The sequence below is a fragment of the Eutrema salsugineum genome, unplaced genomic scaffold (assembly GCF_000478725.1).
Source record: "Eutrema salsugineum unplaced genomic scaffold, Eutsalg1_0 scaffold_1, whole genome shotgun sequence".
NCBI lineage: Eukaryota > Viridiplantae > Streptophyta > Magnoliopsida > Brassicales > Brassicaceae > Eutrema > Eutrema salsugineum.
Window position 1 is genome coordinate 4,950,712 of NW_006256909.1, and position 12,859 is coordinate 4,963,570.

The following is a 12,859-nucleotide window of genomic DNA, read 5'->3' on the forward strand; positions in this document are numbered from 1 at the left end:
CTCCGTCGTCTCAATATCCACATGAGTATCGTCTCAGGTTCTTTTCTTCATAATCGGATTTTTACATTTCCTCTTTTTGTTATGCAAAAACCATCTGCTGACAATTCTCTTTAGGTGATAAATACTAGCTAAGTGAAACATTCAGCAAGATTTCTTGTACTTTTTTAAAAATAGATAATATTTCATCAATATAAAAACTATGCAAGTATGCATGATTCCATTATTATTGATATATAAGAAGGCTTTTGTGATAATTATACTTCAGACCACCATTTTGTGATAGATTATTATACAACGGAGAAAGGATTAATCAAGGCACTACATATCAAATTCAAGGTGAACATCTCTTAGTTATTGTGACTTGAAGCCCATGCTTCATGTACAATATAAAACCAGGATCTGGCTCTATCTTCTGTCCTTTGATAACCTCAATATCATAGTTTTGTAATATCTCTACGGCCACTTTCTTCATTATAGTCATAGCCAAATGCTTACCAGGACAAGTTCTTGGACCGGCATTAAACGATAAGAACTTGAAGGAAGGTTCATCTCTCAACGATCCAGTCTGTGAAATCCATCTCTCTGGCTTAAACTCTAATGCGTATTCTCCCCAAACCGCTCTCATCCTCCCCAACGCGTAAAGAAAAATCATGATCGTTGAGTTTGCATCTACTTTATGCCCACTTGGAAGCAAGTCTGGTTTTATAGGTGACTTGCGTTGGAAGGGAACTGGTGGATACAGCCTCATTGATTCATACAACGCGCCTTGTAAATACACCAACTTGTCTAAGTTCTCTTCGCCATTTCTTTCGGGAATAGTTTTGCTAATTATCTCTTGGCGAATCTTGGTTACCACTCGAGGGTTCTCAGATAAAAGCCAAAAGAACCAAGTGAGAGCGGATGCCACTGTCTCTCTCCCAGCTATATTGAAAGCCAAGATGCCGGTCTCTGAGGAATTTATCATCACTTGGGTTCAAGAGCTCTCGTACTTGGTTGGATCAAGCTTTATTTGAGATGTCAAAAGATCCTCACTTTCACCATTTAGTTGATGATGATCAATGCCTTTTGATGATCTTACTTCTTTTCTCTTAGCTGATATATATTTTGCAGATATGCGATCAAAAGTGGCATCAGCTTCGATCATCCTCTTCTCTTGTCCAAACCCAATCCGGTTTTGCAGCTTCCACAAGAACTTCGGTTTAATATGCCTATACAAAATGCCATCTCCAAGATCGTCAAGAGCATTAGCATACTCAACTTCCGGCATTTCAACAGAGAGAGATTTGGGATCAAACCCGGTTACAAGAACAAAAGTTGTATCAAAAGTGAATCTTTGAAAAACATCTTGCAAATCAACGACCATCTCCTTCTCTAAAAAAATGATTGAAAAGAGGAACAAGAGCCTCGTCGAGTTTACTTCTCGTCGCACTCACTGAGAGCTTTCGAAACCATTGATTGGTAAGCATTGATTGAGCAGCTTTTCTTTGAATCTTCCATAACTCACCCTCCGAACTAAAGATCATTTCTCCGAAAACATCAAGGACTTCTTTGGCATCGGCTCCTTTGGTGTAATTGGAGAAGTTTGAGCTCAACATATAATGAATATTAGCTGGATCAACTGTGACTAATACATCCATTCCAGTGAACCACGGTCCCTTGAATGGAAATGTTAAGTCGGTGTTTTCGAGAACTTCCACGCTGAAGTCGTGGATGCGATGGAGGACCATGAGTAAACCAGGAAGCATCCCGAGAACCGGCCAGTTTCTAAGGAAACGGTCGTGAGGTTTCTTGAATAGCAAGAAATGGAAGATGAGAAAGCAAAGGATGGCTATGGAAGCATCAAGTAAGCTTATTGAAGCCATCATAGAAGGTTAATTTGATTGTAAGGACACACTATATTTTCTGATGGTTTCTTTGAGTGTTGAAGAAACTTGATTTATATACACTCACACACACACACACACTAATGCACTATAGCGCACATGAAATAATTTATTTTTGTCGGCAGAGGACACTGATTAAATGCATGAGTACATATAATGATTGTGGTGCATCATCATATATGTTGGTGTCGGTACTAAGTACTAAATACTAACCACAAACGAATTTGTGGACGATATCTGAATGGTCTATAACCTCATTAAATCGGAACTAAGGAATAAATAATTTTTCAGTTTCGCATTGAATAAAAAACAATATTTAGAAATCACGAAAGAATTGCATTTTCACTTAGGCAATCACCTCGTGTCCAGCCCTACTCATCATCACACCTACTATTACGGACAATTATTTTGCAGTATGTATATGAGCCAGTGGATCATCATGTAGTGTTGAACTTGATGCAGACTATCGCACAGCTAGTGGATATTGTCCAAATGGTTGTGCATTTCTACTATAAAGCAAAAGAGACCTTCGTTGATCCTAACCACGTTCTGTTAGTTTGTAACGGCCGGGAACGGATCTTACTTTCAACTTTATGTTATTAGGGTTTATTAATAGAGAGGTTAAAGTCTCGGACATAGCTGGCGAACTGGTAGTACTCAAGAGTTTTTTTTGTTGATTTGGATGAAATATATATATTTTGACACGAAATTGATGAATTTGTTATTGGGTAACAAAAGTTGTCATTGTATCTTAGAGGGATTATAAATATCAACAAAAGCTTCATACATATTTGATTGCTATAACATTGTAGTTCAATGCAAAATATATAATTCCCTCAAGTAATGATTTTTGATGTCTATATTTCTGTTTCGGATAGTCTTTGTTATATTCATCAAGATATTACTTCTCAAGAGCTCAAATATTCGACAAAGAATATAAAAAGTCAAGTTCATTTTGTGAACTTATATTATCGATCTTTTCAATTAGGGTTCTACTTTGATTTTAAGAAAGACATAAAAAAAAAATCAATATATTATTTCAGTAATCATAATAGCATTAAATTATATAATCATTGCATTGAATGGAAAAAAAAACTGATACAAAACTCAATAGATAGCTAGACTTGAATCTTTAAAACCATTGTTTCGGTAACTCTGAAACAATGGTTTTCAATAACCTTGATCCACCGAAGTAGTCAAGTCACACACACACACAACAATTGGGACAACATTCGTAACGGACCCAAAAAAATTCTCTAATCTTTTCGTTCCAGCACGATAAAACAGCCAATATGAGGATGATGAAGACAACGACACCGGTTATGATATAGTTAGTAGTATCCATGTTGCTTGCTTTTTACAATACAAAAGCTGTGTTCAATCTTTTTTTTGATCGATGATGAATGCCTGTAACAAAAGAAAAAAATTTAGGTTATGGTTTGTCATTCTTCATCTAGACAATTGTTTATATATGTACACCCGTTTGTATATTAAGAAGGAAATCTATATATTTTCCAGTTTCATAAAAGTAAGCTATATCTTCCAGATTTTGTCATATAGGAAATAAATGGAACGTATCCTTTGATTTGATTTTAAGAGAAGGAGAATCACAAGGTTAAAAAAAAAAGGCGTACAAAAAGGAAATCATAGGATATAAAAAAAAAAGGAGGACGGTTACTTAATTATCGGATGAACAAATACAAAGCTGTTGGGTTTGGGCTTGAGAAGAAAAAATATAAAAGGCCAGGCCCAGACGATTAGGATTAGCTTGTTGGTAGATCTCTCTCCGTCGCCGGGAAATGGCAACAGCAATAGCTCCGTCGTCTCTAACATCCACGAGTATCATATCAGGTCCCCTTTCATCATATCGAAAATTTTACATTTCCTATTTTTATGTGCTCTTAAACCGAAATTTGGTGCATTGAGAATCTGAAGGGCTTAACTATATTTTTTTTTCTTTCTTTTTGGGTCTTCTGTACGGAATGGCATCTGATGATGCCGCTCAAAAAACGGTTAATACATTATCTAGTTAGGGTAATGAAACTTGAGATATGCTCAAATCACGGATAGGGAGCAAAGTGAGAGACCCATGTCTTTTTTTTGGCCATCTTTGTCAAAGTGTTCTTATAAATCTCGAACATTTGTAATTCTTTTGGAACTGATCTGGTTTCATTGCAAAACAGATGTCCAACAAATGAGTTCTCATCATATATGATTCTTAAAAGAATCTTTCTTGCAAGAAACACTTAGTTCCTTTATTCAACACATGAATACAAATCAGAATCTGAAAATCTTTCAAGAACCGGGATGGTTTTTCACTTCTGTTTCTCTATAATCTTTCCTTGTTTTTTTGCCTTTGCAGAGAGTCAACTATCCTTTTGGAGATGCAGTAAGCAGCAGATTGAATGGTGATCATTGGGTTTACACCAACAGCAGAAGGCAACACACTTCCATCGCAGACAAACAATCCTTCTGCTTCCCAGCTCTCTCCGTTCTCATCCACCGCTCCTTCCTCCTCCGTGTGTCCCATCCTGCAACTCCCCATCTGGTGTGCAGAGAAGTAAGTAGTCCAGTACTCTCTATTCGTGCTTACTCCACCATCAGCATCAACTCTATCTAGAAACTCTTCCACTGCTTCTCTTGTAACTCCCTCACACTTCATCCTCTGTCCATCGCTCCTGTAAATGAAATTCATTCATTACTTATTTGTTTTCTTTTTGTTGATCCCTTTTGTGTAAGGTTCAGTGGCGTTTACCTATATGTTCCGATTTCAACTGCACCTGCTGCAACCAAAACCCTCAAAGCTTGTCGTATCCCTACCCTCAGATTCTCCTTATCTTTCTTGCTCGTCCTGTATCTAACCTCGCTTTCTTTCATAACTTCCCCTGAGCCATTGTCCCGAACCAAAGCAAACACATGAGCTGTCCTTCCGTACTTCATCATCCTCTCCTCAAGGTCTGCTCCTGAAACCCACGGGCTTAACCCTGCAAACGAAGCTGGTCCTATCAATGGATTCTCAAGTATCGCTCTGCAACCCTTTTCACCATCGTTTATATGATGGACGGACGTGATGATCCCTCCTTCGTACATTTTCCCCGAGAACTCTGAACTTTCCTCCGGGAAGTATCCCCATGTCATTAGAACCGGGTGCAGCCTTAGGTTCCTCCCAATGTTCCGGTTCTCTAGCCCACTCGAAAGCATCAGAGGCGGTGTCAACAGCGAACCAGCCGATGAAACCGTCACTCGAGCTTCGATCATGAACTTCTTCTCCATCTTTCCTCCAACAGAGCTCGCGATCACTCCCACGCACCGTTTCTTTCTCTCGTTGCCACTGTTGGTATTCTCAACTAGTATGAATCTCTCAGCTTTGACTCCTGTCAAGATCACTGCACCATTCTCTACGGCATCAACCAGCCAGGTTCGGTCTGTCCCATTCTTGTATCCTTCTCTACAACCATACCCGCAAGAACCGCAATAATGATCTTCCGGTGAGTTTCTTGGAACCGACACTACCTTCAAGCCGAGTCTCTCGCACCCTTCTCTCAGAACTTGGTTCTGAAACCCTTCTTTCACGCATCTTTCAGTGACTCCGATTCTTCTAGTAACTTCATCCATTGCAGATTGGTATTCTTGGCTACCGAAAAACTCGATCTTGCTCCTTTCCGACCATTCTTGCAGAACATGATCCGGTGTTCTTATTGATGCTGACCAGTTAACCGCTGTACCTCCTCCAACAGTTGAACCGGCCAAGATCATGAATTTTCCGTCAACTGTTGTCATAAGCCCGCCTTTCTCGTATAGCTCTTGCATAGACGGACCTTCAAGAGCTGAATAGTCTTGAGCTGCAAAGTAGTTTCCTTTCTCTAGGACCAATACTTTTAATCCGGCTTTCGCAAGGTTTGCAGCTGCTACACCTCCTCCGCTTCCTGAGCCTACAATAACCGCATCGCATCTGATCCTGTGCACACCGTTATCATCGTCTCTAGCTACATGAACACCTTTTTCGATTAGAGATTGTGTGATGGTAATGTCAGTCTCGTGCTTAGTCTCAATGATCCCTGCCTCGAGAGGTCGTCGTGTTCCTTCTTCTTTCCTCGTCTTGTTGCTACTTGTCTCTGTCGTGGCTATGCTATACCCTATCGCTTCCAATGCAGGATTCTTGAGATTCTCATCAGTCTGTGAACAAACAAACAAATTACTACTATTCATTATTCTTTTTTTATTTCAAATGAACTTTAAATTTTTTTGTTTTTGGTTTTACCTGGGAGAAAAAGTAGAAGAGAGTGTAGAATTTTGTAAGGAAGAAAGTGATTCGAAGCGGAAGAAGGAATCCACTTTGTCTCGACCATTTCCTCAGGACCTCTTCTCTTTTATCCAATGGAAGTTCAGAGAATTTATGGACAAAAGGCCAATCCTTATCAAGACAGAGAGAGCCACAAAGCAATAAAGTTCCAAATCTGAATGATAGAATCGTCAATATGATTCTCAAGATCTTCACTGCTTGTGATCGTCCGTTTTTCACTATCATCTCCGCTACCTAAAACAAAAAGATTAACAATTTCCAGATTCGAATAATTCAACAATAGAAAAACAGAGGATAGATAGCTAGAGAGAGAGAGAGAGTGAACCTCATCAGAGAATGGTGGTTGCGCACGGGAGGCTACGTTGAAGGAATCGAGAGCTTGCTGCTCCGTCGTGGTCACCGGCGGAGGAGGAGGGAGGAGAGTTTGACAGATGACGGCGAGAGATTGAATCTGAGACGATGAGAAACCATGGTTATAATAGCCTCCTTGCCTCTTCTTCGATCTCAACAGATGATGCCCTCTGCTTCTCCTTCTTCTATCTTCTTCCATGTAATTGTTTGTCTCTCTTTCTTGCACGTATCGAAACTTGTAGAGAGGAATAGAGTAATTATTTGGATTAGGTTTCGTACTGAGAAATCCGTGAGCTTGAAGAATTAGCCGTGTCTTTATAAACCTGTCGTTGGAAACAAGCAGCAACAAGTCTTGAACTTCTTATTTATTTATTTTCTGTTTTTGTAGGTCCCATCCCGATAAGATTGTTCATTGTTGTGAAACAACATTAAATATGATAGATAGATCTTTGTCTTTGAGTAGGATTTTGATTTCTCCAAGTCCTTTTACTATACCAACTCTCGAAAGTCTCTTTTCTCTTTCTGTGCTTTTGTGTATTTGTTTTTACTCCCAAAATTAGGGATTACTTTCTATTTAATTCTTCTTTTTGATTCTTTGTATATATTAATTTCCTCTTTTCACTTTTTTTTTTGGGTCAGTGTATTACTTAGTTTGGAGAGTTAACATAATCTAGGTCAACATTCAACAATCGGTCCTAGCCAAGATGGGCAAGGCACTGAAAGCATTAAAGACATTTGTATGATCTTGATCTATGAAAAATTAATCCAAAAATTCGTAAAGAAAACGAAAAAAGGTTTAGAAAACTATATCTTTTCGTGGAGGGATATAAATGCTTCGGTATCCCCAAGAACACCTCAACCATTTCCATAGACCGCACTCTGAGAGTAAATATATATTTTCTCGTTTCACATAATTAGTTTTTTAGAGTCTTTCATGCATCCTATTTTAAAGACTACAATTTGATATATCTATATAGTATATTAGTAAACAATGGTTATTTATTAGTTGTTGTAATGAGATTTCTGAGTGCTTTTCACTCGATTATATTTGGAGGAGATTGCAGGACGCATCACAACATACTCAAGTGCTCAACACAAGAGCTCGATGTAGATAATATTGTATATGCAATGACATTAAGCTATGGCAAACTAAATCTGGTAAATGCAATTTCTCTCATGTTAAACGAGATTTTAATGAAGTTGCTAATATTTTTAGCAAAATATGGGCCTCCAATTTTATTTACTTTATTCACTTTGTATGAGATCATTCTTCTGTTTGGCGAATTTCTTTTTTGTATTCTGACTATATTTGTTCGCTAGTGTTAAATGAGACAAAAAGAAAAAGTAATGACGCGAAAAATGTACTCTCCACGTATATAGAACAAGGCTATCACAAATTTAGAAACAGGCCTTAAGATATTATAATGCCCATTATAAAGTTTGGGCTAACAATATAAGTCCAACAATACACAGTTACGCACTACCATAAATACGTTTTAAATTCTCCTCCTTTTTTTTGCTGTTTTTTTTCTTTAATTCTCCTCTTTTTTTTATAAAGCTTTTTGCTAAAAGAGTTACTCTACATTCTCACATCACTCTCCAAAACCTCGTATGAAAATATAGCTATCATTAACACTTTCAAACTGTTATATACTATGTTTAGAACTTTATGTAATTCCTTCTTTTTCTCCTTTCATCAAATTTAACCTGATGACCAAATAGTAGCAGTACTTTTGAGTTTTGTCTACAAATCTTTATTTATTACTACTTTTCATTTTTATAACAAGCTTTGAGAAACTTTTATCTTTTCAAATATGTGCGTAGAAGTCAAAAACGCATTATCCAATTGTTGTATCAAAACGTTACATATAATATCGGAAATAAATAAAATCATTAATTTGGTTTCATTGCTTATGGGAAAACAAGGAGGACCAACGCACAACTGCAAAAGGCATTGTACAATTTGTTTCGTACAAAGAATTTAAACAGCGACAGCTAATAATAAAGAAACAAATAAAAAAATTTAATGAGACCGGTCTGAAACTCTGGCACAATGGTGACAGTGGAGGGCAGGAACCGGAAATAGAAATGCTGAAATGGCATGCGTGAGACCGTGCCGTTTCCAGTATGAGGCTGACACGTGTCACCACAATACTGGAGAAACTCCTTTAGCCGTCGCTTTCGTACGACACATACACTGTTCCCATTCGGCGGCTACGCCGCGTCCTTGTCTACTCCTCCGCCGTTTGCCCCTCTTCTGTCTCTGTTACTTAGATTCAGCTTTTGTCTTCTTTTTTTTTCTTTTTGATTTTTAATATTGTTATTCATGTTCTGTATACAAGTTTCGTATTGGATTTAGTGGAATAATAATATGTTATATTTTGTTAAGAAAAAAGTCAGCTTTGAGATTTGAGGGTGAAGTAAACAAAAAAAAAGATGTAAATGATATGTATGCAGCTTTTGTTCCATTTTGTTCCTTCATTTTCATTTTAATTTTAAAATTAGAAGTGACATTGGAATGTCAAAAGACTCATAACTCAATAACTCATAATGATGTTTATAAAAAAGTTACGAATCTGGATTGTATCGAATGAACAAAAAAATCGAAATGATAACTGTATGATTTTATAAAAACAAAAGGTATCTTTGAAATTTTAGGATAAAGCAAGAAAAAAAAAAGAAGATAAATTAGGATGGTTTTGGTGTATGTGCCTAGAAATCGAAACGGTGTCGTCTTCTTTCTCTCTCTTTCTCTGCAGTTTTCGTCTGGTATGGTCCCGACAACCTCCGCTCATGCTTTTTACTTCACTTTTTAAAGTTTTTTTACCCACGGAACGTGAAGCTTGTACCCTTCCCTCTTTATTACCATCCTACCCTTCCCATTTTATTTGTTTTTACCACAAATCAAATATATAAAAGCAAATATGATTGTAAATACGAAATGCAAATTACGTACACAAGTAAGTATATGCTCGTATTCTTTAACTAAGCAAAAAAAGGTACTAGTAAAGTCCAGTGTAAAAGCTTTCTTGAACTTTATAATAGGGTAAAAAAGCTTTCATCAATAGTTCAATACTCGGTTTTCAAATAGGGGTAGTTATGTAATTTACCGAAAGAGACTTTACGAAGCATGAACCCATAAAAAGGTACGTATCGCTCGTTAGCAACAAACCCAAATCCAAACAAGAAAAGCTGCAAAAAACAAACAAAAAAAGAGCTTCCTTTCTCTGCTTTCATGGCGACTTCTCATCTTAACCTCTTTCTTCTCTTCTTCATCTTTTCTGCTTCTTTCATCGTCACCCAGCAAAACGACGACGAAGACGCGCCGCCTCAACTCGCCCTAGACCGATCGGAGCAAGAAGCGGTTTACCGAGTACTTGACTCGGTCAACTCAGCGATCTCATGGCGAACCATCTTCCCCGACGACCTCTGCGCCTCGCCACCAGACGGCGTCGTTTGCGATTTCTTATACGCTTCCCCGAACGGTGTCGCGACGTCTGTCCACGTCACCGAGTTTCACTTGGGCTACGTCTCTGACTACACGCAAAACCCTCCTTGCTCTTCAAACTCTACGCTCGATCCTCTCCTCTTCACTTCTTTCAAACACCTTCGCAAGCTCTTCTTCTACAAATGCTTCACCGGAGCTCGTGTCTCGTTGCCGGAAACCATCCCGGAGGATTTCGGCTCGGTTCTCGAAGAGCTTGTGTTCATCGAAAACCCTTCTCTTGTCAGCGAAGTCAGTGTTTTGATCGGTAATTTCACCAAGCTGAGGAGATTGGTTCTAACCGGAAACGGGTTTCACGGATCGATTCCGGGTCGGATCTCTGATTTGGTCAGTTTACAGGAGATCACTCTGTCTAGAAACAGTTTGAGCGGAGGTTTTCCGACGAACGCGACTTCTCGATGGTCTCGTCTGAAGAACCTGAAAGTTCTCGACTTTAGCCATAATTTTCTTAACGGAAATGCTCCTGATTCCATCGGCGATTTGACGGAGCTTCTCAAGCTCGACCTCAGCTTCAATGAGTTCTCCGGTGAGATCCCTTCCGGCATTGGGAAATTGAAAAAGCTCGAGTTTTTGGATTTGAGTTACAACCGTTTCGGAAACTATGGGGTTCCTCTGTTTCTATCGGAGATGCCCAAATTGAGAGAGGTTTATCTGAGTGGGAATCAGCTCGGAGGGCGAATACCGGAAATTTGGAAGAATCTCGAGGGTATTTCTGGAATTGGGTTCTCGAGAATGGGTCTACAGGGGAATATTCCAGCTTCGATGGGGTCGAGTCCCAAAAACCTCTGGTATCTTGCGCTCGACAACAACAATCTCGACGGTCAAATCCCCGAGGAGTTTGGACTTCTTGACTTTGCTCGCGAAATCAACCTTGAGAACAACAATCTCACCGGAGAAGCTCCGTTTTCCGACAGTTTCAAGGACAGAATAGGGAAAAAGCTCAAATTGAGCGGGAACCCAAACCTCCTTTTCTCCAAAAAATCAGATCCTCCTCTCGCCGGACCAGCTCTCTCTTCGTCGGCGGCAAGAGTTTTTGCGTCGATTTGCTTTCCAACGGTTCTTTACATTTTGATAAAATAGTGAAAACAGAGAGTGGAAGAACAGAGAACAGATTAGGGAAAAAAAGTTTTAACATTTATTATGCTTTGACCTTTTTGATTAGAGGGAAAGTTGTAATTTTTGGTTGTAATTATTAGATTCTGCGTAATGATCTTCAACAATTTCGGTAACATTTCCTTACTAGTATAACAAAAATGAAAGTCTCTCGCTTTTTTAATTTTTTTGGCTTTACAGTTGTGAATCCCCCAAAAATTCAAACTTTGTCATCGTCGAATTGAGACATAGATCTAACGGAGCCAGTATCAGACATAAAGTCCGACATTTTATCAGCTTCCGATCTTCTGGACGATCTCGAAGACCCCTCTTTAGATTTCTTCCTCTTTGATTTCTTTGGAATCTCAGGTAATCCAACACTGTGTTGAGACCGAGAAGAATCTTGGTCCTGTCCTAAAGCACCCTCCTTAGTTTTCCTAGACGATGATGTGGCCGTTTTTGAACTCCGACGTTTGGTCTTGTCGGATTTCTCTTTCGTTGGAGAACCTTTCTCCGACGCTGACTTTCTTGTGGATTTTGGTAGTTTAGGTAAATCTTTGGACCGACCACCATATTCCGATTTACATTTCATGGAGGAATCGTCTTCTCCAAATTCCGGTGTTGTCTCCATCCCCGGACAACACTTGAACTCGTTCATCTGTTAAAGATTTTTTTTATAGAATGACGTTAAAAACTTGAAATATAGAAAATTACAATTTTAAAATAAATATACAAGTTGTAAAGTAGTGAGATCACTGAGATGTAGGAATAGAGTAGTACCCAGCTAGGTGCTGTGGCATTATCAGACGGTCCATCCCAACCAATGTGGGCAACATGCTTTACGTCCGTTGGATTTCCGATTTGCATCTCTTGTTCCTTTTCACCTTCTATTGCTTATTTTATCATAATCAAAAGTTTTTTTAATGTTCATCAATTCATTCAAAGGAAATACAATTACAAATGACTTTATCTAGTATCTGCAGATTTTTTTTACCTACAAGGGTAAACACTAAAATGAATGAAAAAACAAAAAAACAAAAATGATTGTGGAATTTTATTGACAACAAATGCTGTAATTCAAATGAGATCAGGCATGTGGAATTTGTTTCCATGAATTCATTACAATGTCTGCAGAAAAAGTGGAATCTAGTTTCGACCATAAGTTGTCGAAGTCCAGCTAAATAGCTAATGTGAATAGCAAATGCATCCTTTGACATTTTCTAGTTTTTTTTTACCTATCAGTTATCACACAGTTATACGGAATTACCATCCATGTCAAGTCATTATGTCATTCACCATCACCACTGTCTTTTCAAATTCGTTCTAAATAACGAGTAGGCATCATCAGAACGACACCCAAAACACTAGACAATTCATATAGTCTGAATAATCAAAGGTTGATATAAAAAAAAAAAAAAAAACAAAGAAGATACGAGATGCCTTGGCACTAATCAAGTAAAAATAAGATTCTCTATTAATTACTATTATATATTATATTGTTTCTGTTATTCTTTTCAATATGTAGCAGTCATAATTGAGTCTGAAATATTCAAAACAAAAGAGGAAAGAACAAAAAAAAAAACTTACCAAATACTTGAGATATATATCGGAGCCCTTTCAAGAGGCATTTCATCTTGGTACTTGACATTGCGAGTTGCATAGATCTCTTCTTCGTTGGGGAAAACTATCTCTCCTTAAATCTTTTATTTTTATATAACGAATGAT

The 12,859-nt window shown here is 38.1% G+C and overlaps 3 protein-coding genes and 1 pseudogene across 3 annotated transcripts; 1 reads left to right on the forward strand and 3 right to left on the reverse strand.

Moving 5' to 3' along the window:
- Positions 1 to 331: 331 nt before the first annotated feature.
- LOC18028670 lies at positions 332 to 1,862 on the reverse strand (annotated as a pseudogene).
- A 2,215-nt stretch (positions 1,863 to 4,077) lies between these two features.
- LOC18028671 (long-chain-alcohol oxidase FAO4B) lies at positions 4,078 to 6,855 on the reverse strand. Its single transcript, XM_006412873.2, has 4 exons — positions 6,512 to 6,855; positions 6,145 to 6,420; positions 4,639 to 6,059; positions 4,078 to 4,561 (listed from the first exon to the last, which is right to left on the reverse strand). Exons 1-4 carry the CDS (start codon positions 6,734 to 6,736, stop codon positions 4,213 to 4,215), a joined length of 2,271 nt encoding a protein of 756 aa, XP_006412936.1. The 5' UTR covers positions 6,737 to 6,855; the 3' UTR covers positions 4,078 to 4,212.
- A 2,917-nt stretch (positions 6,856 to 9,772) lies between these two features.
- On the forward strand, positions 9,773 to 11,122 carry LOC18028672 (piriformospora indica-insensitive protein 2). The gene has a single exon (XM_006412875.1). The coding sequence runs from the start codon at positions 9,773 to 9,775 to the stop codon at positions 11,120 to 11,122; it is 1,350 nt and encodes a 449-aa protein (XP_006412938.1).
- Positions 11,123 to 11,354: 232 nt separating this feature from the next.
- LOC18028673 (CRIB domain-containing protein RIC7) lies at positions 11,355 to 12,794 on the reverse strand. The gene is made up of 3 exons (XM_006412876.1): positions 12,722 to 12,794; positions 11,915 to 12,027; positions 11,355 to 11,792 (listed from the first exon to the last, which is right to left on the reverse strand). The coding sequence occupies exons 1-3, from the start codon at positions 12,792 to 12,794 to the stop codon at positions 11,355 to 11,357; spliced, it is 624 nt and encodes a 207-aa protein (XP_006412939.1).
- Positions 12,795 to 12,859: the final 65 nt, after the last annotated feature.

What these genes read in the sequence shown, in the direction of transcription:
- LOC18028671 (XM_006412873.2), bottom strand. Translation starts at nt 6,736, where the DNA reads ATGGAAGAAGATAGAAGAAGGAGAAGCAGAGGGCATCATCTGTTGAGA. An exon ending in AACCACCATTCTCTGATGAG is followed by an intron (nt 6,421 to 6,511) that starts GTTCACTCTCTC and finishes TTTTTGTTTTAG; the next exon opens with GTAGCGGAGATGATAGTGAA. An exon ending in GTTGAAATCGGAACATATAG is followed by an intron (nt 4,562 to 4,638) that starts GTAAACGCCACT and finishes TTTCATTTACAG; the next exon opens with GAGCGATGGACAGAGGATGA.
- LOC18028672 (XM_006412875.1), top strand. Translation starts at nt 9,773, where the DNA reads ATGGCGACTTCTCATCTTAACCTCTTTCTTCTCTTCTTCATCTTTTCT.
- LOC18028673 (XM_006412876.1), bottom strand. Translation starts at nt 12,794, where the DNA reads ATGCAACTCGCAATGTCAAGTACCAAGATGAAATGCCTCTTGAAAGGG. An exon ending in ATATATATCTCAAGTATTTG is followed by an intron (nt 12,028 to 12,721) that starts GTAAGTTTTTTT and finishes TGATAAAATAAG; the next exon opens with CAATAGAAGGTGAAAAGGAA. An exon ending in ATGCCACAGCACCTAGCTGG is followed by an intron (nt 11,793 to 11,914) that starts GTACTACTCTAT and finishes AATCTTTAACAG; the next exon opens with ATGAACGAGTTCAAGTGTTG.